Source organism: Anarhichas minor, unplaced genomic scaffold, assembly GCF_050575085.1.
Source record: "Anarhichas minor isolate MPS153535 unplaced genomic scaffold, ASM5057508v1 ptg000114l, whole genome shotgun sequence".
NCBI lineage: Eukaryota > Metazoa > Chordata > Actinopteri > Perciformes > Anarhichadidae > Anarhichas > Anarhichas minor.
In genome coordinates this window covers 366,596-393,662 of record NW_027466560.1, presented here as the reverse complement: position 1 = coordinate 393,662, position 27,067 = coordinate 366,596, and the positions used below count along the sequence as shown (strand labels likewise).

Sequence of the window (27,067 nt, the reverse complement as noted above, 5' to 3'; positions counted from 1 at the left end):
TCCAGACACACGAGTCCATATGAAAAAATACAACAAAAACAATACGAAACGACGCCATGACGCTGGTATAATCATTGCAGCTCAAACATACAGACGTTTGTTCCAATGTTTCCAAAATCAAGAAGAATGATTTACAAGATACTTTTTGTCCTCACAGAGCTTCCATAGTCATGCACTGTGTGTTTGTAATGATGATAAATGATCAGTAGCTAAGAGCTAATGTAGCTTTGTCTCTTCGTATGTATTGTTTTATTTAGTAGGAACAGTGAACATGAATACATCATCACTGCAAATACTCCAGTCAGCCAAGTGGCTGATGTTCATCTGTAGTCTCTGGACAGATGTTATAAAGTCACCTTAAGAATATAAGATAAAAGTTATTTATAAGCATGCAGAACCAATAATGCAATAATAGAGAATATTAATATGAGTAGAAACTGGTACTGTTCAGGGTCCAAAATGATCTTTCTCTGCAATACACTAGAATCCTCTTGTGTTAACAGATACTGAGGTTTTTAAATGACAGCTGTCGCTGTGTGGGACACGGTAGAGAAGTTCAGATAACAGTGTTTCTGTGTGCAGCTTGTACGGGAGGATTATTCTGAACTTTTAATGCTGAACTTTGGTCTCCATCAGGGACCCTTCACACAGTTTGTTTTTGTGTCATTCGTATTGATCGGAAGCCGAAGCCCCTCCTTCTGTTGAGTGTCCAGCATCTGATGAGGTAGTGGGGGGGTTATAGCAGTTGACCGTCTCTCCCGTGTTCACAGACCGCTGAGGATCCCAGACGGTCGACATGGGCCGGTGGACGCTACACAACGTTTTGTTTCTCGTGCTTCTCTGCAGCTCCGATGGACAGTCTGATGGCCATAGAAGAAGGTTCGCCTCTGTCCTCCTGAGACAGTTTGTACCTTTAAAGTTCTGTTTACTCACAACTAATGACGCTGTCCTATTCACAGGGGCTTCTGGAGTAAAAGGTATGTGTGTGTGTCTGTGTGTGTGTGTGTGTGTGTGTGTGTGTGTGTGTGTCTGTGTGTGTGTGTGTGTGTGTGTCTGTGTGTGTGTGTGTGTCTGTGTGTGTGTGTGTGTGTGTGTCTGTGTGTGTGTGTGTGTGTGTGTCTGTGTGTGTGTGTGTGCAGAGATCACGTTCACAGTTGTATCCTTTTCATCTCTGACAGCTGAAGTTATTGTTTCTGAATCTCCAGACTTCCACCAATAGGCAAAGTTGGACCTCCACAGAAAACACATCATAAATATATATTTATATATATATATATATATATATATAATATATTATATACATATATTATATATATATATATATATATATTATATATTATATAAATATAAATATATTATATATATATATATATATATATATATTATATATTATATAAATATAAATATATTATATATATATATATATATATATATATATATAATATATTATATAAATATATTATATATATATATATATACACTATATATATAGTCTAGTGGACATTTGCTCTGTAATCTTATATGATTTATTAGATCTTTTGAGTTTGCAGGTCTCTGTCACGCCTTAAATTCATGCTTGTTCTGTTTGTTTGCAGCCGACCAAGTCAGATGGTGAAAGTTCGTTCTACACCGAGGTACCGTTGATATTCATACAACAGTTTGTTTTACAAGTTTTACAAGTGAACATTGTTCTCTTTCATTCGAGCATCAACAGTTTTATATTCTCTTCTCACACCTCACCGTTTCTCTTTCTTGCCTTTCAAAAGCTTTACATCTCCTGTATCATCAATAATCATAAAGTCAACAGTAAAGAAATGTAACTGGCTAATGTACGTACTCGCTGCCAAAGTTTGCCTGAGAAAATGTAAACAGTAAACTCTCGTGAGATAACTGAGGTTCGACACTGACCTCGAGCATTAATTACACATATAACATAACAACTGCCAGGAATATTATTCTGTTGTTTTTTACTTGTTTGAATGGTAGCGACCAGCAGAGATCTCTTTAAACCATAGACTGTAATGAAGGAGTGGACGTAGTCATCGTGACGTCACTCACTGGTTTGTGGACTGATGTTATGAAGACTCGCCATCTTAAATTTGCGACAGTCGCCATCTTGTTTTTTTGGCAACTAATGAACGTAAGTGACCACATTTGTAATGCAGAGGAGTGACGTAGAGACGCCGTACACGTCTCTGGTAGCGACCTGTCAATCACCTTGTAGCCACGCCCTAAAGCATCCCCTGCTTTATGGTCTGTTTGACTCTAAATGGACCATAATGTACTAAATGAACATCATGCTGTATTGAAGAAGACTTGAAACTAGAGATTGAGACCATAAACTCATGTTTACAATGTTTACTGAGGTAATAAATCAAGAGAGAAGTAGAGTCATTTTCTCATAGACTTCTATACAACCAGAGGAGTCGCCCCCTGGTGGACACTAGAGAGAATGCAGCTTTAAGACATGAAGCATCGGCTTCACTCTGCAGAACCGGAGGTTGCCGCCTGGTTTAAACCGAAGAAAATATGAATTCATTATTGGGAAGCTTATTCTCTATACAAACTGAGATTTTTGCATGTGCAGCTAACCTGCTGTGCTCAGACTACAAGTGGAAGTACTATTAGTTGTCGTGTCAGTAGTACGTGTAAGTTGTAGCCGTACCAACCCGGTTACTTCCTGCCTCATGTTGTGACGTTTTTCCTGCAGGTTCACTCTGCTGGCTCCAGACCTGCTGAGGACAGACAGCCAGGAGAACATCTACCTACAGGCAGACGGTCTGTCCAGCCCCGTCACCGTCTCCATCTCCATCGTGGACTTCAGTAAGACCACCATGCTCCTCCAGGACTCCGTCACGCTCAATCCGGAAAATGGATTCCGCGCTCTCAAGGAGATACAGGTGAGTCATCGGGGTCAAACGTTTTGGGTGCGAGAGAGAAGCATGAATACAAGGAACATTGTAAAATGTCAGAGATTATGAGGTTCAGGGGAGAAGTTTTTTTATATATATGGATGTTTATGTATGTATGTAAGTATATATGTATATATACACACACACACACATATACATGTATGTATATCTTATATAGTCTTCTTAACCTATTGTTTTAGAAACTGTTTTAAAACTCTTTATGTACATATATATACATACCTCTCTATACACACATATATGTATATAAATATATATTAAAGAGAGATATGTGTATGTATTTATAAATATATATATGTATATATAGAGAGAGTGAGATATATACAGTATGTCTATATACATGTATGTGTATATCTATAGAGATATGTATATATAGATATACAGTATATATATATATCTATATATATCTATATATATATAGATATATATACATGTGTGTATATACATGTATGTGTATATATGTGTATATATGGAGATAGTGATATAAAGTGATAGTGAAAACACATCAGGTTATACATTTGAATGTAGTGTCTCCTTCCTGCTCCGCATCATGATGCTTTCCTTAATTCTAAACATCCTCTCGTGTCTCAATCTCATTGGATCACAGCTGCCCTCGGATCGCTTGAATCGCGAAGAGAAAACGAACAAGTTTGTGTATCTGAAGGTGGACTTCGAGAACTACCACTCAGAGGAGAGGGTACTGATGGTGTCCTTTCACTCCGGGTACATCTTCATCCAGACGGACAAACCCATCTATAACCCCGGAGACACCGGTGAGAACCGGAGATGCTGACGAAGAAAGAAAACAAACTTAAACCACGAAATAACCCCACGGATGAGAGAGAGGACTTGAAACTGCTGATCAAGTCTGGTTTGATTTAAATAAAATGAATTTCAATGCAAACAGTGCAAGACGTCAAGATGGTATTAGCAGTGATGATAGTACCAATGATGTAGATGTAGTGGTCACAGAAACAGTACTAGTAGAAGTACTATTGATCATGACACACACCTGAGTAATGTACAAATGTACAAATCATTTCTTCAGTCTGTCTTTTGTCCATTTTCCCTCTCCAGTTCGATTCAGAGTCTTCGCGTCCTCTCTGTCCTTCAAGGCCTTTGACAACTCCGTCACAATAGATATTCAGGTAAACAAACAACATGGTCAGTAGATTAATTGATTAGCCAATCATTCTTTTGTTCCAGAGGATTGTAAAATGTGTATCTTTGGGTTTTGGGCTGTTGGTCTATGAAAAGAAGACCTTTTAAAAAATAACCTTGGGGTTAAAGAAATTAGAGTCTTGCAAAATGTACGAGTAAGACACTTTGTAGACATACGTTTTGATCATATTTATGGGTTATTCTTTGGTTATTTTAGCTCAAACGAGCCTGTTTGTGTGTCTCAGAATCCAGACGGCGTGGTGGTCAAACAGAACTCCAGGATCAGACCTGCTGATGGCACCTATGCCGACATGTTTCCTCTCTCTGAATATGTCAAGTAAGATCAACATCTGTCAACACCTTCCACTGCCGACAGATAGAGATGTGTCTGTTTAAATGTTTCATGGGCCTTTCATCTCTGATGTGCCAGTGAAGGAAAATGGACGGTGACCGCAAAGTTTGACCACCGGCAGCAGAACACGTTCACCTCTGAGTTCGAGGTGAAGAAATATGGTAGGTCGAGTTAAACCGCGCGTCCTTCAGCTGATAACGTCAGTAGAGATTTTTCTGTTCGTCTTCTAGGCATCACACTTTTGTTCAACTCTGAATGTGACATTTTGGTCAGGAGTGTAATATTTAGTAAAAGTTATGCTTTATGTTTCAGTGCTTCCTGCCTTCAATGTTACCCTGACGCCCAAGAAGTCCTTCCTCAGCCTGGATGACAGCGAACTGGAGGTAGAGGTCTCGGCCAGGTCGGTCAAATCCTCACACACACGAATTTACGAAATGAACATCATGCTGTATTGAAGAAGACTTGAAACTAGAGATTGAGACCATAAACTCATGTTTACAATGTTTACTGAGGTAATAAATCAAGAGAGAAGTAGAGTCATTTTCTCATAGACTTCTATACAACCAGAGGAGTCGCCCCCTGGTGGACACTAGAGAGAATGCAGCTTTAACACACTTCCGCTTTGGCTTCACTCGGCAGAACCGGAGGTTGCCGCCTGGTCAGCGTTGTGGTTGTCTGCCTGAAGATGTCATAAATTGACTTTTCATCCAGTTTCAAGCCACATTTCTACGATGCACTTTTTAGGTCCTGGATGTTTCCATTTATACATCATAGAAACAAGCTGAACAAGCGTTAGGCAGTGAAGACAACATCTCCCATGATCCCTCGCAACCTCACCAAACTATCTTTTGCTATTGGTTTGACCAAGAGAACCCTAGCGGTAGAAAATTACATATTGTGCATTTAAAGTACACTACTCCAGATTTATCTTCAGCTGTTGACCATAACTCTGACCAATGCTGCTCTTAGTTTAACCTAAACCTCATCCTACCTTCAACTCTAAAACCATGTCCTTACACTGAAGTAGCCTCTGCAGAAGGACATTTGATCCTCATACCATAACCACAGGGACGGACAGGATTTTCCTCCAGACTTTGAAAGTATTTATATGAAAACAATGAATGCAACCGGCTGACTGTTGACTTACCATTGTTGGGATTGTGTCTCAGGTACCTGTACGGGGAGCTGGTTCAGGGGACGGCCTACGTGGTGTTTGGGGTGAAGATCAACCAGGAGATGAGGAGGTTGCCTTCAGTGAAGCAGGTGTCAAATGTGAGTCACTCATCGCTGTCGTGAACTCTTCCCGCCACATTTGTGAGCTACACACATATCATCATTGACCCTTTGTTCAGCCCCCCCGCCCTCCGTCAAGCTGTCAGAGCTACGTCACCATGGAGCCCACACTGTCACTAACCTCACTCTCTGAAGAAATGTTTCTTTTGGAGGAAAAAAGAAGTGATTTCAGATAGAAGCAGACAGAATGATATACAATATGTGTTTGCAGTCCCTAGTCAGAGCTGGCTGATGCTACGCTGTGATTGGACAGTCTGCGTTTGAGGGGCGGGACATAGCTACTACAAAGCTTTGGTTCCGTTTACCGTCGGCTTTATTTGCATTTATATTCATGTTTGGTTCAAAGCAAATGTTATTGTGGTGTTTTTTAGTTTCTTAGCGAGTGCAACAAGGAGACATTTAAGAAAAAGAACGTTTGTGAAAGTCCAATCTTGACCTTGAAAATAGCAGGTCAACTTACTAGCTTTATTTCCAGAGCTTTCAACCGTCTTCTTTAGTGGAGGAAGTTTGCTCAGTTTAGGTGAATCAGTATTAGTTGCTTATCGAGACTGCCGGGTCGCTGTTGAAAGCTTGTAATTGGACCTTAACTAAGATTTTTATTGTGATAATTATAAATATTGGTTAATAATCATTTAGATTGGTTATTACAGTGAAACAAAGCCTTTATAACCGTCAGATGTTTTCTGTGCTCTTCTTCTCCTGCAGCTGGAGGGAGGAGTCGTCAGTCTGAGCATGGAGGAGATCAAGACAGCTTACCCCGACTTCAGGTCTCTGGTGGGAAAGTCTGTGTATGTGAAGGCCTCCGTGCTCACCAAGTCAGGTAAGAACAGGCAAAAGTAACAGAAAGTCAACCGCTAGACTCATTATTTTTATCAATAAAGTCAATTCCTAAACATAAATAGTCATTCGGTAAATGTGTATTTTCTAACCCCAACCCGCTTCTTTTATTATGGGCTAAAATCACTATTATTTCCTTTTGTCTGTGGTGTGATGGGAACAAAATATTTTGTCAATTCTTTTTTTCTCGAATATTTGTGCCTTAATCTCAGAGAATATCCAGGTGTTTTTCTTGTAAATGTACAGCTTTAATAGTGTTTTTCTCTGAATATTACCCCTCTCCCCCGGATATGTTTATTTATTTATTTTTTCGTACCTTTGAGTCAAGATTCCAGAATGTCTTCAGGTTTGTGGTTTCTGTTGGCACAGTTTGTTTTTCTCCTGTACAGGCAGCGACCTGGTTGAAGCAGAGAAGACTGGCATTAAAATTGTGGAGTCTCCGTACGTCGTCTCCTTCAAAGACATACCGAAGTACTTCAAACCGGGCCTGCCCTTCGACTTCACAGTAAGGACCGTCTTCTGTGTTCATGATCCAATCAACTAAAACTGTTTTTGTTTTGTACAGGGAAATGATTTTGTCCAGTGTATAAAATCACAGAGAAAATAATATTTCCCCCCAAAACCCGTCCAGATCCAGGTGAGCCACCATGACGGCTCCACGGCCCGAAACGTTCTGGTCGACTTGAAGCTGCTGAACTCGCCCGTGGTCGTCTCCTCCGGCACCGGCAGAATCACCATCAACATGCCCGCTGATAGACGCCCACAAACCATCACGGTCAGTGTGACGGCAACACATTTCACTCACAGAGCCTCTGAGCATTTAAAAGAGTCTAATGTTGTGAGAAGTTAACCTTTAAAATATCAATCATCAAGTTTTACACAACTGCTCTGGTTGCTATATTGCAAACACTTACGATATATATATATATATATATATATATATATATATATATATATATGATATATTGCAAAAAAGTTTAATTAGTTAATCAACTGAAAGTCAGTAAGAAATTCGATTAACTGTTTTTGAGTTTTTGAGTTTTCTTCATTATTTTTGTACGAGATGTGAAGATTTTGCTGTTTTTCTTTGCTTTATATAACGACAAAGTAACTTTGTAACAAAAACGAGTGTCTTCAGAGGACAGTATTAAGTCATTGGTACTTATGGACGTCCCTGTCATAGACCAGAATCATAAAGGCTATTTTGTAAGATTTTTTCATCTTGAATTTTTACTCTTTCTTCGGGTTTATGAAGACAAAACTGTCACAACCCCTAATTCGTTTATTGTGTGTGTTTTCCCAGGCTGAGACCATGCAGGCTGACCTGAGACCAGAGCAGCAGGCCAAACAACGGGTCACCGTCCAGCCGTACGTCACCTTCAACCACCAACATCAGAACTACCTGTACATCTCCACGGGGACCACCGCGGTGTCCGTAGGAGACCTACTGCCCCTGAAGCTGACCGTCGCTCCCGCAGACCCGACGCACAGACAGTTCATCACACACATCACCTACCTGGTGAGACGAGACCGCCGCACCACATTTACAACACAGCAACAGAATCAAATAACACACTTTGTCCCCAAAACTCTCTCAGGTGCTGAGTAAAGGCAAAATCATTGTTGCCGAGCGCGTGGAGGTGACGGGCCAGCTGGTCACCGGCGTCGGGCTGACGGTCACCCCGGAGATGATGCCGTCGTTCCGTTTCGTGGCGTTCTACGGTATTCCCTGGGAGGGGCGGGAGGAGGTGGTGGCGGACTCCATCTGGGTGGATGTGGCAGATTCCTGCGTTGGAGGGGTGAGTGATCAGTACCGACGTGTTATTGGAGCGACGCACCTGTGACGGTGGAGCTTGTAGTTGTAGGAAACAGTCACGTGTATGTATCAGTAGTAGATTTATTTGTTCACCTTCTCAATTTCTTGTGCAGAAATCCTAATCTACAAATCAGGAATTAAGAAACTCACACGCTCACAGTTTTTTCTCCAGTTACTGCAGTGAATATGGTGCGTTACGGTGGTATTTTTGTCCATGACTTCATATTTTTTGATACAGCTGTATGAAAGTGTTTTTGCACCATATTTGTAGAATAGGATTTCTGCAGCTGCAATGACGAGTTTGAGAAGGTGTCACAGTCGTGTTGTGTTTGTGGAAGAGAAAGAAAATCGAGCCATTCCACCGTCACAGATGCTCAGGTGTTGTTCTCAGGAGTTTAGGGAGTTTTAGGGGAACTCAAACTCAAATAGATTGAATCAAATTGAAAAGGGAAAAACGTAGAATAACGCCAGCCTTATTCTTGAATCGTTATTTACTCTTCTGATCTGGTCTGAAACACAAACCGACTATTTAATCAGGATTTGTTCTTTGTGTCGATGCATTTTAATTCTCGCTGTCTTCCAGCTGAAAGTCGGGCCGGTGGACGGCAACCGTCGAGACTACATGCCCGGGAAGAGCTTTAGGTTTCAGGTCAGAGGTGATCCGGGGGCCAAGGTCAGCCTGGTGGCTGTGGACAACGCCGTGTATCTGCTCAACCGGGACAGACTGACACAGAGGAAGGTGGGTGTGATTGAGAAAATGAAAAATTCGGATTTTTAAAAATTTTGATTTGACAAATTAAACATAGTTATTCACTTTGTTATTCACACATTTTAAAATAGTGTGGTGTTACAGGTCATTAGGTTATGTCTTTGTTCCATACCGACGAGCATCATTAGTGTTTTTAAAGTGTCATACCGAAACTAAAAGAAGCCTCTCGTCACCTCGTCCTCAGATTTGGGGCGCGGTGGAGCACGGAGACATCGGCTGCACCAGAGGCGGAGGCAGAGATGCCACATCGGTGTTCTCAGACGCTGGACTGCTCTACGCCTCCAGCGCCGGGTTCAAAACCCAAACCAGACAAGGTAACCTTTGAGCATGGAGCAGCTGAAGATACAGCACGTTTCCTGGTACTTCAATAGATAAACAGTCGATATGAAACAACAACATGCTAAAGCCTGTTTTTGTTTACTCCTGTGTGAATGAAATACTTGATAAAGGAAAATACTCATCAAGTGAAATTATGGAGAAAAGAATGAATATTTCCAGCGATACACTATGTTTACATGCATGTACATATATTTTAAACTGGTCATTGCGGCGTTTTTTTTATTGCTTAATTTGTTTATCGACTACAAAAAAAGGTATTGTGATTGAATGAATGAGGTGCTTTACAAATACAGAATTAGCTCATATTGGAGTGTGTCTTTCTCATTTATGGTTACTGTTCACTGTAAAAACCTTGTATAATACCGTACGTATATCAATAAAGAAAACAATACATACAAAATGATCAGGTATTTTAAAGTCACTGTAAAAAGTAACCGTGTCTAATGTTGGAGTCCGACTTTAACTTTGTAGAAGGCCATGTTTGCTCTGTGTGTTTACTCAAAGTGAAGCAACACTGGAGCTGAAGCTGCTGTACTGACGCAAAGTCGTATCGAAGGCTGATATCCTGCCAATATTTAGTTAGTTTGAACTATCAGGGGACAATAAAAGTCTCCACTGAAACCACAAAATACTTGAAAAAAACTGCTATTAGTAATACTTCTTCTACTGCAAATGAAAATAATCATAAGTAGACATCAAAACTGTTTTAGAATCAGTTTGACAGTCAGAGTCGTATCATAGAATCGTGTCATTACATCCTTGATATCTATCAGAGTGGCAGCACTGATGCTGGTCATTAATCAGATAAATCATTATTTGTAAAAAGATCGTCCACGATAGAGACACGCAGATGAGCATAAATATGTTTTCATCTTCTCCTCAGCCCTGCAGTGTCCACGCAGTGCCAGAAGGAGGCGCTCTGCCGAACTGTTGCAGCGTAAAGCACAGCTGGGTGAGTAAAACGAGGGAATGAAATGCAACTAATTGACCGCTGAAGGAAAAAAACAGCACCACAACAAGCTGATGTTGTAAAAGTATGATGTTGTTATTACCTCCGCCAAGGAGGTTATGTTTTTGGTTTGTTGGTTTTTATGTCTGTTTGTCAGCAGGATTACAGAAAAACTACCGGCTCGATTTTCATGAAACTTGGTGGAAGGATGGAGCGTGGGCCGAGAAAGAACCCATGAAATTTTGGAGCGGATCGGAATCACGGGGCCCATTGTTTTTCACTTTCCTGAACATCACTTCACATCGAGTGCCCTTCTAGTTGCCAATGTGTAGCAAAAAGCTGCCTTTTTTCCCCACGTTTTTTTTTTATCATTCTCTGTTCAGTTCCCTTTACAAGATGTTGATGTTTTACTACGAGCACTGATGACTGACTGCTGGTTCCTTCTGCCTCCAGAGAGTCATTACAAGGAGAAGCTGCAGCGTCGCTGCTGTAAGGACGGCCTCAGGGAGATCGCCATGCCGTACTCCTGCACGCGGCGCTCCCTCTACATCACGGAGGGCTGGGAGTGCATCAGGGCCTTCCGCTACTGCTGCGCCACCTTCAGGAACCAAGTGTTTAACACGGAGATCCCCACCACCCCGCCACCCTTCACCACAGCTCCCACCACCACCGCTCAAGCCACCAGGCTCTCTGTTCCATCCAATCCTTTTGATAGAGTGCAGTGTACGTTGGCTCTGGTTTATGCTCTTAGATGCTTGTTTGAGGAAAGGAGATGCACTTATGACTAGTAGTTCTCTCGAAAACCGATGTTGAATACACTTATTGTAAGTCGCTTTGGATAAAAGCGTCTGCTAAATAACTGTAATGTAATGTGTCTGCGGGTGACGGAAGGATACACCTGTCCCGGGATACATTTGGTTATTACTCTACTTCAACCTTTTTAGATTTTTAGTTAGCAGGAAACATTTTCACATCTTTCTTTGAAATTTTGTGATATGATGTTTGAAGTGTTTTAATGTGCTGGCATGCTAGCATGTGCTAACAAAGGACAGATGAGGCTGTTGGGAATGTCATTAGTTTTGCAGGTGTTTGGTCACAAACCAAATAATCTTCATGCAGAATCTGTAGGCAGTGGGACAAGATGTTGGTGCAGGAAGCGTTCTGGTTTCCGTTGGTGGTCCATGTACCGATCGAGTTTGAGCAGGCTTTAGTTGTATGCAGGTTAACGCTCCACGTGGAGAGAAGAGGAAGCAGAACGCTTTGGCTGAAATGCAATCTCGGAACCCACCGGCAAACGTCTGATGGCGATTTAGCTTTTTATTTGCTAAAAGGTATATTAGGTATATTAATAAACTGCCTGAGAGGAAAAAGTGGTGGACCGATATCGCCACCCCAAGAGCTGCTAGAGTGGCACAAGTTGGAATCATTCCTTCCACGTAGCCCATTAAAGGCTTCCTCCAATAGTGCTGCAGAGCCGGGTTCAACAGTCGGTCACCGTTTTATTGTGTTGCATACAAGGACATGTCGGTGACGCAATTTTCACACTTTTCCGCTGATCTACAGGTTGCATTACCACCCCAAAAAACAAAGCCATGCGCCAGAAAAGGGAGGGAAGAAGAAGCATAAACACAGCTTTAGATGCAGATGATTAATGAGGCACATTTGTCAGACATCCCACAATGTGTTTCGGGGAGAAACAATGAACGTTAAAACTTTTAATGAATTTGTTGTGTGTGTGTATGTGTATGTAGACATATTAACAGCTTCTAGATCCATATATTAGAGATATGTAATGAGAGGTCAAGACCTGCTAATCATGTTAAAATGTGTCCATAGATTGGGAAACGGTACGTATAATGGCTAGACCTCAAAGTCCGCATGGATTTCCTTTCCTCATTGGACAGCCTGGAATGAGTGGACGGCGCACGACCTATTCAAATGCTAACAAAATGGCAGAAGAGGAAGAAGAAGAAGAGGAGGAAGAGGAGGAATACCTGGATGAGACTGAAGTGTATCTGCGATCCAAGTTCTACGAGTCTTGGCTGTGGACGGATGTTAAGCTGCCCAGCCGGGCTGACAGAGACGGGTGAGTGAAACATTAAAGTAGTGGTAACATCAGAGGCCGACGATTCTCATTCGCTTACTCAAGCACTCTGAATCTCATTTATATTCTGACATTGTATTAGTCCCTGTACTGCTGTTACGATGTTGCAGGAGCGATAAGCAAGCAATCAAATATAATTTAGAAATAAAAGCAAATAGATGACCACCATTGCATGAAAAGGAAAACGGCATTAGACATTTAATTTCATTTAAATGCTGATTCCATTTTCAAATGGTTAGAAAATTGCATTTTAATTGTAATTCTGACTTAAATTATTCTTGCACGAACAGAAAAGTTTAGTATATATTGTTTCTATTGCTTTTTAATTTTCCAATTTTTTGACATTTGAATATCGTCCACTGCACAGCGGCGTACGACTTTGGAAATTAAACGAAAAACAGCTTTTCCGTTTTAAATTTAATAAAGTCCGATAGTATGTGAAAATGAAAAATTTGATTATTGCATTTTCATTCTCATTTTTACTCAAACAACATACATGTGTTTTTTTTTAATGTTATTGTGGAATTTCACTTTAATTTTCAAGTTTATATTGTAATTTTAATGACGACGTCTTTGGGCTTCCATAGGTTAGTGTAACAATATGCAATCAACTTCTCAGACTTGTCTCTTGAACACTTTATCTGCAAAAATATTCAATGTTAAGAAGAAACCATCAATGGCACACATTTCACTCAGTGGGATCAATATTCTTAGACAGGAAAAATGAATCATCCCAAAATAAGATATATGGACTTTTCTTCAGTTGCTATTTTTATTGTAGTTTCAAGATCTATTGGTGTTGCTAACGATAATACAGATTTTAAACGTATCGGGTGTTTGTGAAAAGACCTGCAGTGAAGGAAAGTGTTTGAGTTCATGATTCATCTCCACGGGAACAAGGCAGTAAACAAGTCATCCCTTAAAGAGGACACAGAGATTAGGAGAGAGCAATAACGACACAATATGTTGTCCTCTCGTGTTAACCGACGTGTTGTAACCGTAAAGATTTTGGTATGGAGCAATGGTGGTGTTAGAGTGTCTGTTGACCCTCCGATGTGGTCGTGTGGTGTGACGTTTGATCATGTTTCTAAAAACGTATGAAGCCAAAAGAAGGTTACTTTTAAATGTCTATTCTCATCTGTTCCGTCCAGTATCTGTTCAGGATATTTAAGCAAACACGGCACAGAAGCACCTGCCCTCTGCTGTAACTGGGTCCCCAAAAGTCCAAACCCAGTCAGTGATATTTGACGTAACATTCTTGATCCAAAGTCTCTCACTCTGTGTCATCATGTGAGGGGAAAGCACCGTGAACTCCCGGCATTGCATCATGTTTTGTTTGGTCAGTGATCACCGCTGGATAAACAGCTCAGAATCAACAATGCTGACTCTCTTTCCCGTATTAAACAAACATCCATGTTCTGTACTAATGCAGATTCCTGTATGTGGGCAGTGTTTTTATTTAGAAATGCATCTGTCAACCCAAAACTGTTATTGTTTATCACCAAGTTAACATTTTATAAGTTAGCTGCTGAATCGGTAGTCTGTTTTAAATCTTTCTTATTTCCTTGCTTTCATACAGTAAATTAACATTTATACTGTTATCCACCAATCAGCACCAAGTCAAATTCATTGTATGTGCAAACATAGTTGGCATTAAACCATTTCTCATTCTGATTCTGAACAGTAGCAAATCTACCACAGAGACGCAAAACAACCAAAAAGGACACAAAACTTCTACAAAGAGATGAAAAAAGACCAAAAGTAGATAAAAATGACTACAAATAGAAGCAAAACGACCATAAAAAGACACAAAATGACTACAAAAGGATTCAAAACCACCCATAAGAGAAGCAAACGAACCAAAAGGGACAGTTAAGAGCTGCAAAACGGTCAAAAAGAGACACGAAAAGACCTTGAAGAGATGCAAAATGACCAAAAATATGTCTCCTTGAATCTTTGGCTCTTGTTCATATGTAGGAGCCTGGAGGAGTGGGGGTCCTTTACATGGCTGTGCCCAGGGGCCCATTGTCTCATAATCCATCCATGTATACAGCTATGCTATACTTTTTGTTGTTACACCTTTAAAAAAAGCAGAGTGGTTTTGACGTTGGACCTCCTGGTGATAACACAGGTATGAATCTGATCAACAGGTTGGCGTTGATGAACCTGGACCATGCTTTACCAGACAGCATCACAGAGTGGGGGGTTCTGGCCATCAGTGCATCACCTCACACAGGTACGAGGAGGCCACACCCAATCCAGGCTCTCTGCTTTATTTAGTCTTTCTTTCTCATTTGAGTGAGCGAGGTCCAGAGTTTTCCCATTCTTCCATCTTCATTTTCTTCTTCTCTCTCTTGGACCCTAGCTTTTCTTTTTTGAGCCCCGGATGTTTGGAGAGGTATTTCCAACTTAGCTAGTCAGGCTGCAGTTTGCTTTAGGTCTTTAGATTAGCGGCACATGTCTCTTCTGCACATCTAACCACCACATAGACTGTATATAATGAGTGGACATAGTCATCATGACATCACTCATTGGTTTGTTGACTGCCGTTTTGAAACCTTGAGTCGCCATCTTGGATTACAGACGTTGCCATCTTGGCTTTTTGCAACCAATGAACAGAGGTGCCCATATTTGGAATGCGGAGGAGTGACGTAGAGACGCTGTTTACATCTCTGGTAGTGGCAGTGACCTGTCAATCACAGTAAGCCCCGCCCTAAAGCATCCCCTGCTTTATGGTCTGTGTGACTCTAAATGGACCATAATGTACTAAATGAACATCATGCTGTATTGAAGAAGACTTGAAACTAGAGATTGAGACCATAAACTCATGTTTACAATGTTTACTGAGGTAATAAATCAAGAGAGAAGTAGAGTCATTTTCTCATAGACTTCTATACAACCAGAGGAGTCGCCCCCTGGTGGACACTAGAGAGAATGCAAGTTTTAAAACACTTCAGCATTTGCCGCCTGGACCCCCACAGTTAATGTGAAAATGGTTTTCACGGTGATATACAGTAAGTCAGTGAGTAAATGTTTGTACTTGATGCCATTTAAGGGTCAGCCGACCTTCATGAGCCCCCGTCTCCTGGGCCTCGACCGGGGTCATCTGTACCCTTTGATCCCCCCTGATAACGGGGCTGAGTGTCACATTGCGGCTCCTTTTCTCCCGCAACATTTTACGACACCTGCCACAGGCCGGCTTCTGACGACAATTCTGGCTTTTAAAAAAGGCAAACTTGTTAGCAAAATGGCACATTGAGTATCCCAAATTTTATGAAAACTGGACTATGAATATGCAAGCGCTTGACTTTGAGATGTCTACATTTAGTTTTCTCTGCCAATATGTCCCAATGCATCGCACATGTTTATCATTTCTTTAAAACAACTGTCACCACCACTACATTTAAAAACAGTTATTTCTGTAGACTTTCTGTAGAATCTGTTGTCCAAGTTGCTCAACTCTACAGGAAATTGATACATTTTCAGCAATTGCCTTGACAGTGTAAAAGCACAGCAAACTCTTGATGTTACTAAAAAGAATCCAAGGCTTAACAAATTGTCCACACTTTGCAAAAACATTTAAAGATTTGAAAGTTCAAATCTTTAAACCCAAAGGATGGAGGAAATACATTAAACACATTCATACTTGTGCAGAAGCCCCGTCACGAATGTTTTCTCTGAACGTTTGTAGGTTTCTGTGTTGCGGAGCCTTACAACGTCAAAGCATGGAAGCGGTTCTTCGTGGACCTGAAGCTGCCGTATTCAGTGGCGAGGAATGAACAGGTCCAGATCAAAGCGGTGGTGTATAACTACGGCTACGAAAACCTGCATGTAAGAAATTCCGAGCTCAAGCTCTGATTCAATGCTTTTTAATGCACCGGCACCTTCTTCTCATTCAGATTACATGTCGTAGTCATTGAAAAATGTAAATATGTGTATGAATTTTGATGTTAAGAATATATATATATATATTGTGCCTGGTTTCCCGTTCAGGTGAGGGTGATGCTGATGAAGACAGAAGGTATTTGCAGCATTGCCTTCAAGAAGAAACACACGCAGGAACTGATGCTGCTGGCCGGCTCTTCTGTGGCGGTGCCTTACACCATCGTGCCGCTGGTGGTGGGGAAACTTCCTCTGGAGGTGATGGTGGTAGCCAGAGACTTGATGGGAGGAGACCGCATCCAGAAACAACTTCGGGTGGTGGTGAGTCACTCTTGATGATGATCTTCTAAAAACAGGGTCAGCTGCTAAAACAGGAAAGTTGATATTCTGGATGGTAAAAAGTCTGTGTGTCCTTCCTGGAATGTAAGAGGAGAATATAGATGTTAAGAAGGTAATTAAAATATAACAGACATACGTACTTTAATAAAGATACATCTTTTCTGAACCCAAACAGCTGGATGGAGTGCAGAAGACTGAAGTTTGGAGTACGGTGTTGAACCCGTCTGCTGAGGGAGGTAAGAAGATCACAAGTTTATTTATGTAGCACATTTTAGCAACGAGGCGATTGAAATTCAGGTCCGAGTCCATGACTACATCTAGATATCCACCACACGTATGCCACATTTATGGGATGTCCTTGCCTCTCTGCCGAGAATGAGTTGATTCAGTCTCTTAACTCTGGCGTTCTCTTGTTTTCTCTTTATCTATATCTATATATTTATTACTGTTTAAACCACCAGTATACATGCTTTTGAGATCACATTTTTATGAGTTACAAACAAGTATTAATCAGTTCAGGACGTCTTCCCAGAATTATTGATTTGGTGTCTTTACGTTATAATGATTAGATTCTCTTTAGGTTTGGGGTTGAAAATAACCAAGTTTAACTTTATGGCTCTCTTCCGTCCACGACAGGAACGCAAACTGTTCGTGTGAGCAAGATGGAACTGAAGTCAGTTGTGCCGAACTCTGTGCCAGAGACATTCATCAATGTCAGAGGTCAGTCACTGGTGGTAAGGATTAAAATATTAACCAGTGGAGAGTGCTCTGATTCCTGATTCCTCCTCTTCCCCTCCAGGCAACGTGTTGGCAGACAGCATCGATAACTCCATCAGTGAGGACTCCCTGGCCTCTCTGATCCGGATGCCCGGCGGCTGTGTGGAGCAGAACTTGGCCAGCATCACTCTGCCGCTCATCGCCACCCTCTACCTGGAGCGAACCAACAACTGGGAGAGTGTAGGGGTGGATCGCAAGGCTGAGGCTCTCCGCTACATCAGGAGAGGTGAGAGAGAAAGAAAAGAAGGCGTCGATAGATGGATGAAGGATTTCCAAAGAAAGTAAAGAGAAGCAGTACAATGGGCGACTGATGTCTGTTTAAATGAACACATTAAAACAAAGATAACTTGGATGGACTGATGGATGGATGAATGAAAGAGTTGGTGAGTGGATGGACTGATCTCAATGTCTGGGGATGGATGGATTGATGGATAGTTTGATACATAGGTGGATAGATGGATGAGTGGTTGGATACATTGATGGGTGAATGGCTAGTTGCTTGGATGGATGGATGGATAGTCAGATACATGGATCTGTGGTTGAATGGATAGAGCAATGGATGAATGGAGAGATTTTAGACGTTCTGTTTACATTATGAGTAAATTAAAGTGCATCTCTCTCTCCTTCATATCCTTTTATCTTTGAATTCTTCCATGCTCTTTTCAGGCTATGAGAACCAGCTGGCTTACAGAATGAGTGATGGCTCTTACCCCCCCTACAGGAGGGAAGGTGCAAGTACATGGTACTCTCAACATTTTACGTTTTACCAATAAGCTGATTTCCAAGAAAATACATAAGGTTCGAATGTGTGCATGTAAACACATGTTTGTGCCACATTCTGAAATGAAATACTGCAGAAAAACAATTCAAAAGTCACTATGTGTTGATATCAGTTGATATCACTTAAGCTGTTAGATACGTGGTGCAATGTGTTTGAATGTGACCAGATGTAGCTCTAACCACAGTCCGCCTGATTGTCAGGATCACGGCGTACGTGGTGAAAGTTTTCTCCATGGCTCACGCCATCACCGGCATCGCCGAGCAGCAGGTGTGCGACCCTCTGCTCTTCCTGGTGAAGAACAAGCACCGGCTCCAAAGGGGCAACTTCGTGGAGAACAACCCGGTTTACGATACTACCATGACGGTGAGACTTAAAATTCATTCTGTCGTAACTACCCAGAATGCCGTGCAGCCACAAGGCCATTCTTTTGGTTGTTTTTTTGTAAAAAAAAAAAAAATAATAAATAAGGTTGAACAACTGTTATGCAGTAATTGGAATGAACTGGTATTATTCTAGACTTTAATACAAACCTCCTGTTTGTGTCTCCAGGGCGGTCTCCGTGGTGACGACCCCGAAATAACCCTGACAGCCTTCGTCCTCATCGCGCTCGCTGAGGCCAAGCAGGCCGGGATCAGCTGCGCCGGTCCCAACATAGAGGTACATTTCATATCAGTTAACGGGTGTCTGTTGCCTTTTTTAATCCTCGTTGTTATCATGATGGGGTTTATTATCAGTAGTTGTACTTAAAACTATTATCTACCCCATGTGGCTGCTGCAGATGGTTATCCGTAAGACGGCTGAATACCTGAAGAGAGCGCTGGTGGTGACGGGGAGGCGACCGTACACCGTGGCCATCGCCTCCTACGCGCTGGCTCTGCTGGGCAAAGCTCAACCCTACAACCCGATACCATCGTTACTCAGCGCTGCAGCTCCAGGTTTCTCATACACTCAGCCCTGTTTCATTAGTGCCTACAACAAACATCAAGTTACTGCCTCAGTCAATTCATTTTATTGATTTCTTTTGTCAAATGTCACCTCTTGAGGTTCTTCTCCATAGTCAATGTGTTAGCTTAGATGGAGAAACAGAACGAAGTACCAGCACGGGAGCAAAGTACTGCTGTGGACGTATTTTAAACACCTGTTGAACCTTGCTGCCAGACAGCCCTTTCCAACGGGGAGCTGAAGCCGTTATCTCTGCTCTCTTTAAAGCCACGAGACTCCATTAACAAAAACAGTCATTTTACCTCGCAGAACAAAAGAGTTGCTGGTCTACCGCTGCTCAGCAACTCTTTTGTTCTGCAAGGTAAAATGTGAAATACACAGCTACTGTAGTAGAACACTGACTATGGAGAAGAACCTCATGCAACCCCTCTTCAAATAATCCAAACTATGCCTTTAAAGCCGACATATCAGTGCTTCTATTTCCCCCTTCCTCTCTCCTCCAGGTGGCAGCCACTGGCCCGACACACACAACACCTTGTTCACCTTGGAGGCGACCGGCTACGCCCTGCTGACTCTGGTCAAGTTGGGGCTCATGGAGGAAGCGGCGGCGCCGTTCAAATGGCTGAACAACCAGCGGAGGAGAGGAGGCGGCTTCGGCTCCACTCAGGTAACGACAGGGCGACACTGGAAGTCCAGACTCTGATTAGAGCACCCACTGACAGGTGTTTTATTTAGCCCATCCTATTTATATCAACGAGGCTAAGCTAAAAGAAACACAGAAACACCACCTTAACAACCTACATCCTACAATATGACAATGCAATGTAGTTTGCACCATTGCCCAAAAGTTACAGAAAGCATTAAAAAGTATTAATGGGATAGCTACCCCGGTCCAAACGGTGTAGCAACGTATCTAGTTCAGATTGTATCTAAAAGTAAGAATCATAAATTAAATGAAATGTCCTTCAAGCTTTGTTATCGGTGCTCCGTTTCCCTCCTCAGTCCACCATGGTGGTGCTCCAGGCGCTGTCAAAGTACCTGATCAACAAACCTCCTCCCGTTGACCTCAGTCTGGATGTGGACGTCAGGATGACGGGACGCAGGGAAATCCGCTACCAATTCAACCACGAGACCGCCTACGTGGGTCAGTCCTCCAGGGTGAGAGACCTGAAACTGAACGTAAAATCCAGGATGAATATATGTGAAATCAGTTTATCATGATGTTTCTCACTTGATGTTCAGAAACTGTACAGAACGACTCTAAGTTGAGTTTCATAACATTAAAAAGTGAGTTCGCAGGACATTTCTGCAACATCAGGAAGTGTATTTTTGTGTGTTTTACCCTTAAAGATAGAACAGAAGGAGAAGGTACATTGACTTGTTTGTCTTGGTTATTTGATTTGTACAAATCCTAATAAATCAAGAGAGAAGTAGAGTCATTTTCTCATAGACTTCTATACAACCAGAGGAGTCGCCCCCTGGTGGACATTAGAGAGAATGCAGGTGTTGGTCACCTCACAAACTGACCGCCTGGTACAAAAGAAAATGGTGATTCTAGTTAGTTGTTGTTGAACAATTTGTATTCAAGTTCTACTCCTAATCTGTTTCTATGATTTTAACACAAAATGTCTTCTTTGCAGTTGCCGGCTAATCTTGATGTGGAAGTGCAGGCTCGAGGGAACGGACAGGGAATACTGGAGGTACGATGACACGATGACACTTTTAGTTCAGCAAAAAAAAATGTTCTCACATGAGATATAAACACATGTAAAAATAGAATCAATGATAGGATCACATGACCGACATCACTCAAAACCTACACAGAAATACAGCAGGAAGTTGTTTCTAACCGGTTAACGTTTTGAGAACAAGGCTTTTATTTTGTTTCTTGTAACTCGTCTGTTTTGCATGTGGTGTCACTTCCTGTTACTCAACCAAGGTTGTGACGTATTACAACCAGCTGCATGAGGTGGATGAGAGAATGCCCTGCAAGGACTTTGAGCTCAACGTCACTATTGAAGAATCCAGCGGTAACTCAAGTTCTGTCTCATAATATACATGAACGATGTCTCTCTCTTTATGTTATCTAATAATATAATATCTTTTCTGTCGGCCGAGTGACTTTTAGTGCCACAAAGGGATGAAAACATTCAAGCAAAGTTGAAAACAATCCAGACCGTACCATGTCCTTGATATACCGGAAACAAACTGCATCAAACATGACATAATGACAACATGACATAATGACAACATGACAACATGACATAATAATGTAACAAAATAAAATAAAATGTAAAACACAAAAGCTAAATTATTAAAACACTATCCATGATTTATAGATAACAAAGCAGAACATAATGTCAAAGATGAACATTTTATTGGCATTCATAATGGTAGTCACCATCACACATTGTTGAAGCATAATATTTTAAATATTGACAAATACATTTAGTAAACTATATTTATAAAGCACTTTTTACAACAATGTAAAAATGTAAAGAAAGTCCCAAAATTATTCAAAAGTATTGAAAATAAAAAACCCAAATTTAATTCAACAATTCAACACACACTGGACATCTTCAATAAATTATTATATCCTCATTAGTAAAATAAAATGACATTCTGTGGCACAACTGAATATTAGTACTATGAATTTAAGGCCACAGCACATTAAGAAATGCTTTGTTTCCACAGAAAAGCCTCCAGCTGATGTAGAAAAATCCTACCAGATCACCATCAAAGTGCGGTGAGTTATTGTCTTTATCCTTTTTTCACTTTTATGAAAAAAGCAGCCTGTCTTTTAGTGTTTGAATAAAAAGCTGAAGTATGTTTAGTCAGTGCTGGTCTCTGTCCTCCCCACAGGGCTTTAGGACCCAGAGATGTCCGGATGGTGGTTCTGGACATCAGCCTGCCCACCGGCTTCACCCCAGAAAACTCCGACCTGGAGATGGTAATCGGCCTCTACTGACAGATTAAAGTTTAAAGTGTAGCCTGCTGTAGAGCACATCTCCACTTAGTTTACATTCACAGAAACGTGTTTTTGAATCAGTCTCAAAGATTTTCACTTAATTAAGTGTCTGTTCAGTTTCTATCGATCGCAGAAGGAAGTAACACAACGGTGAATGATGAAAGTATTGCAGTATTCATATATTTGCAGTGTTACAAACAACACAATTCTGTAAATTTGAAGGTCAAGTGTCAACAAAAAGACTGCAGACTGCTAAACTCTGAGCACGACTCCATTGTTTTCACTCAAATTTAAAATCTAAATCAACCAGGACTTAAATCTTAAGGATTGCCACTTTAAGAGAATGCGTAATAGTTTTAATTTATGAAATAGTTTTGCTCTTATTTTGAAAAAGTGATGAAACTGACATGAAGAATAGGAGTATAGGAGTTAAACGCATTAAAGTTCCAACTAAATTGATCATAATATCGATTATATAAAAATGTATTTTTATCTGAGGCTGCACTTTGGCTCATAGAGGAGCAGCGATGTAACCGTGAAGGGAGCCTCAAACAGGGCCGACTTCCTCTGTTATTTGTCTAAAAAAATCAAACCGTTATGAAATAAAAACAGGAATGATCTTCTCGAGAAAAGACCTGATTCATCGGGGTGTTTGATTCTTCTCCTAACAGAAAAGAAGCCAACATCCCGATGGATCCCTTTCAGAAAGCAGTTAATCAAAAGTGTTCTACATCGTAACCGATTCTGTGTTCGTGTGTGTGTTTGTCCAGCTTTCAAACTCAGTGGACCGTTACATCAATAACTTCCAGATTGTTGATAACCTGAGTGACAGAGGCTCTCTGATCATCCACCTGTTCAAGGTAAAGCATCGACGAGCTGCGTCGTGTCATTGAGATGCACAAATACAAAGTTTCCCTCAATGAAAAGAAATGTCTCGAACGGAGTTGATGTCTCTATTTCTGTGGCTTTTCCAAGTTGCAGGTTTACTCAATCATCTGGATCTTTGCACAGTGAAACCCAGCGCTTGCTTACTCTTCACTGTTGCTATGACACACTGTCGTCCCCTGTCCTCCTCCCAGGTGTCTCACAAAGAGCCGGAGATCCTGATCTTCAGGCTGCAGCAGAGCTTCAAAGTGGGCCTCCTCCAGCCGTCCTCGGTCACTGTCTACGAGTATTACAACCCAGGTAGGACGAACACGTTCTGACCACCACCTGCAGGAAATAGTTCACCACCACATCCAGGAAATAGTTCACCACCACATCCAGGAAATAGTTCACCACCACATCCAGGAAATAGTTCACCACCACATCCAGGAAATAGTTCACCACCACAGATGATGTAGAATATGTCCAGTTTATTTACTGTAATTATAATTTTGAAAAACAACTTTCAGTGACAGGTGTTGTGTCTCTCTGTCTGTCTGTCTGTCTGTCTCCCCCCCCCCCCCCCCTCTCTCTCTCTCTCTCTCTCTCTCTCTCTCAGATCACCGCTGCAGTCACACCTACACTCCCAGTGAGGACATGGAGGAGCTCAATCAGATCTGCAGGGACAACGTCTGCCGCTGCACGCAGGGTAAAAGCTCCACCGCGTCTGCAGCAACGCATTAGTGGACATGTTTGTACTTGTAGTTATTTTATTTTATTATTATTATTGTTTTATTCGCTCACGATCTCCAGGTGACTGCTGTGTCTCCAGAAGCGACAGTGAAATCGTCCCCAACAAAGAAAGAGAGACGTTTGCCTGCAACACGTTACACCACGGTACGATACACGTCACACACACACACACACACACACACACACACACACACACACACACACACACACACTGTCTAGCCACCCATCTGTGGTAATTCATTTATTTGCTTGTGGTAGCATCAATAATAGCAGCATTTATTATCAAGCAATGGAAACTCTGATCTGCCCAATTGACCTATTAGGATGCGTTTATTATTGTGTGCATGTGACACGTTTATAAGAAAGGTCAGGAGGCCAAAATGATTGGTCTCAGGACCACGAACATCACCAACAAATGTCACCGCATCATCCCGACAAGCCTAAATATGAAGAAAGCAAACGTTACGTCGGTTTTGTTGTGCTTCAGTTTTCCAGGTGAAGGTGCTGAGCGTCACCCAGAGTTACTACGACAAGTACGAGATGGAGATCACACAAGTTATCAAGCTGGGTGAGTCAATGCAGTGGATGTGTGTCTTTTATGAGCATCAGCTCTTTTTTTAAATAAAGCATTGTTCATTAATAATAAAAAAACACGAGTAAGAGACTCTTAAGTAAAATCCTTACGGCCTCATGATGGAGGACAAATATCTTTTTAACAGCCCAGGATGTTAGATAACAGATGTATCCGTATCCACTCAATTTGAAGCTCTTTTATCTGGTAATTCACTGTAATGCAGCTTTGAATATGTTCTGAATCTGAAGGCGTGGAGGCAGGAGTTGAAGTGGGCCAGAGGAAGTTTTTCATGTCTCACGGAGGCTGCAGAGATGGACTGGTCCTGAAGGAGGGCTCCCAGTACCTCATCATCGGCCCCAAAGAGGACCAGTGGAACATCGACGCTGACACCAACAGGTAGGAAGAGCGAGAACCGAACCAACACACCTGCAGTACAACAGACAGTTAGAGGTTCTGTCTGTACACGGAGGAGTTGTTATTAGAAATGTGTCTTTTATATTCAAAGTGTCACATTTTTCAAATAGATTTGTTGTAGTCGCTTTGCTACAACAGTAAATTAAGGTTATTGTAGAAGAAAAATGAGTGATTAGAGATATTCTGGTGTGATGAGGTTGAACCAATCTGAGCCACGAGTGCTTTATTATTTTAATAATTGTCATAAAATAACACAGAAAGAAAACATGTATATTCATCGTTCAGGAGCTTCGCCATAAGAACACGACTTTAGGCGGAACAAAATCCAGATGACGGCTGGCGTTACCACCGTTTTGCCCAATTTATGACTTTGAAATTAAGGACTGTAATCTGAAATTGACCCCTCTCCCCCGGCTCCGTAATTATTATTATTTTCTAATAAGCAGTCCTATTATGTGTGTAAGCTACCAGAGAAAGTGGGATGTTTGCAGTAAACACTCGGCTGTTTACAGGAACTAGACGCAACAGCAGTACATCAACTGATCAAAAGTCATCCTGAAAATGAATTTACTGCTCACTCTACTGGCAGCCATGTTTGTTTGTTCACAAACTGGGGTTTGGGAAAACATAACTGCCCTCCGAAGTACAAACTCACTAAAAAAGGCTACATTATTTTATCTGCTAGTCAAACGGAGGCGTTTATACTCTCTGTGCTGCAATATTCTCCGAAACACCAGAGGGCGTACAAACTAAATAAACTGTGAGGAATCAAAAAGACAACGAGTATAACTCAGAGATATGAACATAAAGCAACTTCAACAATGACGAGGACGGATTGTAATTATCTGTAAACTCATATCTCATATTCATGGTCTACTTTATTACCTTTATACAAACCCTGTAAAGAAAGAAGTCAGGTAGTACATTACAGTATTATGAAGAAAGAAAGGTTGAATATCCTGTAAAATATTTGATTTGGCTGCAAAATATTTACTCAGATGTAGATTTTTAAGACTTCCTGTTTCTAAAGCATTTAAAAATGAATCGGCCTTCTTTGTAGTCTCTAGACATGTAAACAGTGTTTTTATCAGTGAACTATTTGTGTCACATGATCGCTCGCCGAGCGTATAAACTAAGCTTCATTCCCTGGACTTGAAAACGAACACACATCTTAGGTGCAGAGAGTTTCATTGTCAGTTGTCCTCCCTGAGAAGCTTAGCCCAGCACACACCTTACCTTTAACTGTGTCCTGTGACCTCGTCTATCATCATGGCCAGAACTCACAGCATTCCAAAGCTTTGTTATGGACTTCTGTCTCCACTGTGCAGTGAATAAAACTCATCTGAACCAGCCACAGATTGTTTTTTTTCCTTCAACGATAGCCATTTGGAGGCATAATACGACCCACACAGTGTAAACTCCTCTCTATTCCCTCCCTGCCTGCCAGATTCATCTACATGTTAGGAAAGGACTCCTGGGTGGAGCGCTGGCCTTCGCCCGATGAGTGCTCCAGCAGTCCCAGCCTGCAAGCTAAGTGCAAGAGCCTGAAGGATGCTGCAGATGAACTGTCCGTCATCGGCTGCCGGCTGTAGAGGTGTCTGAGCTGCAACTGCACGCCACTCTCTTTTGCACACTTATGTTGTTGTTTTTCTTGCAACAACAGCAATTTGCTCTGCACACAAAGATTCAATGGTCATTTTAGGGCCACACAGCCTGTGCAATGAGTAAGTTATTTGTGTTCCACTTTGAGGGAGAAAGAGGACTGACAGTGGAGCTGGAGTTCTCGTGTTCTGTTCAAATTTGTAAGTTGAAATTTCTGTTAAGAAACCGATGTTTGTCTCAGTGCTGTATTCTCAGAAAGAAATATATGAAATCAGTGTACTCGCTTAAATAAACAGACTACTGCACATACACACCAGGCTGGAGATCCCTTCTGTGCTCAGCAGGGTTCGGTTGATCGTTCTGTACAAAGCAGCTAAATCCTCCGCGGCTGACGTCTGGTTTTTCAAAGAGAAAAATGAATTAGGGAATTTTGCAGATAAGTTATTAGACGATGCAAATGCTTGGACAGTGATCATTAAGCAGGTACAATTACATCAGACAAATGCATCAACGATGAAGGTTTGTGTTGTGATTACTCCAAGCTAGTGATGCAAATCCTAAAGTCAGGTTCCTGCGAGAGGAGCTGCTCACCTCGGGGCGGAGTATAGTAAAGTCTGAGCA

General features: G+C 41.5%; 2 protein-coding genes across 2 annotated transcripts in view; one reads left to right on the top strand and one right to left on the bottom strand.

The window, feature by feature from the left end:
* Window positions 1–796: 796 nt before the first annotated feature.
* Window positions 797–26,801, top strand: LOC142940069 (venom factor-like). Its single transcript, XM_076082956.1, has 43 exons — window positions 797–903; window positions 960–977; window positions 1,596–1,634; window positions 2,711–2,900; window positions 3,538–3,703; window positions 4,008–4,078; window positions 4,337–4,428; window positions 4,522–4,604; window positions 4,756–4,843; window positions 5,613–5,715; window positions 6,442–6,556; window positions 6,963–7,078; window positions 7,205–7,348; window positions 7,877–8,092; window positions 8,172–8,372; window positions 8,973–9,128; window positions 9,343–9,472; window positions 10,381–10,449; window positions 10,900–11,162; window positions 12,351–12,532; window positions 14,701–14,786; window positions 16,242–16,381; window positions 16,544–16,753; window positions 16,947–17,007; window positions 17,408–17,491; window positions 17,571–17,774; window positions 18,215–18,290; window positions 18,530–18,692; window positions 18,879–18,986; window positions 19,108–19,264; window positions 19,775–19,938; window positions 20,274–20,429; window positions 20,912–20,971; window positions 21,211–21,301; window positions 21,966–22,017; window positions 22,134–22,221; window positions 23,010–23,099; window positions 23,319–23,424; window positions 23,723–23,812; window positions 23,917–24,000; window positions 24,344–24,424; window positions 24,679–24,826; window positions 26,292–26,801. Exons 1-43 carry the CDS (start codon window positions 797–799, stop codon window positions 26,434–26,436), a joined length of 5,193 nt encoding a protein of 1,730 aa, XP_075939071.1. The 3' UTR covers window positions 26,437–26,801.
* LOC142940068 (uncharacterized) overlaps window positions 23,580–27,067 on the bottom strand; it is a 31,279-nt gene continuing 27,791 nt past the window's right edge. The window contains 2 exon segments of the mRNA XM_076082955.1: window positions 23,580–24,856; window positions 26,761–26,841. The gene's annotated coding sequence lies outside the window, so the exon portion shown is untranslated.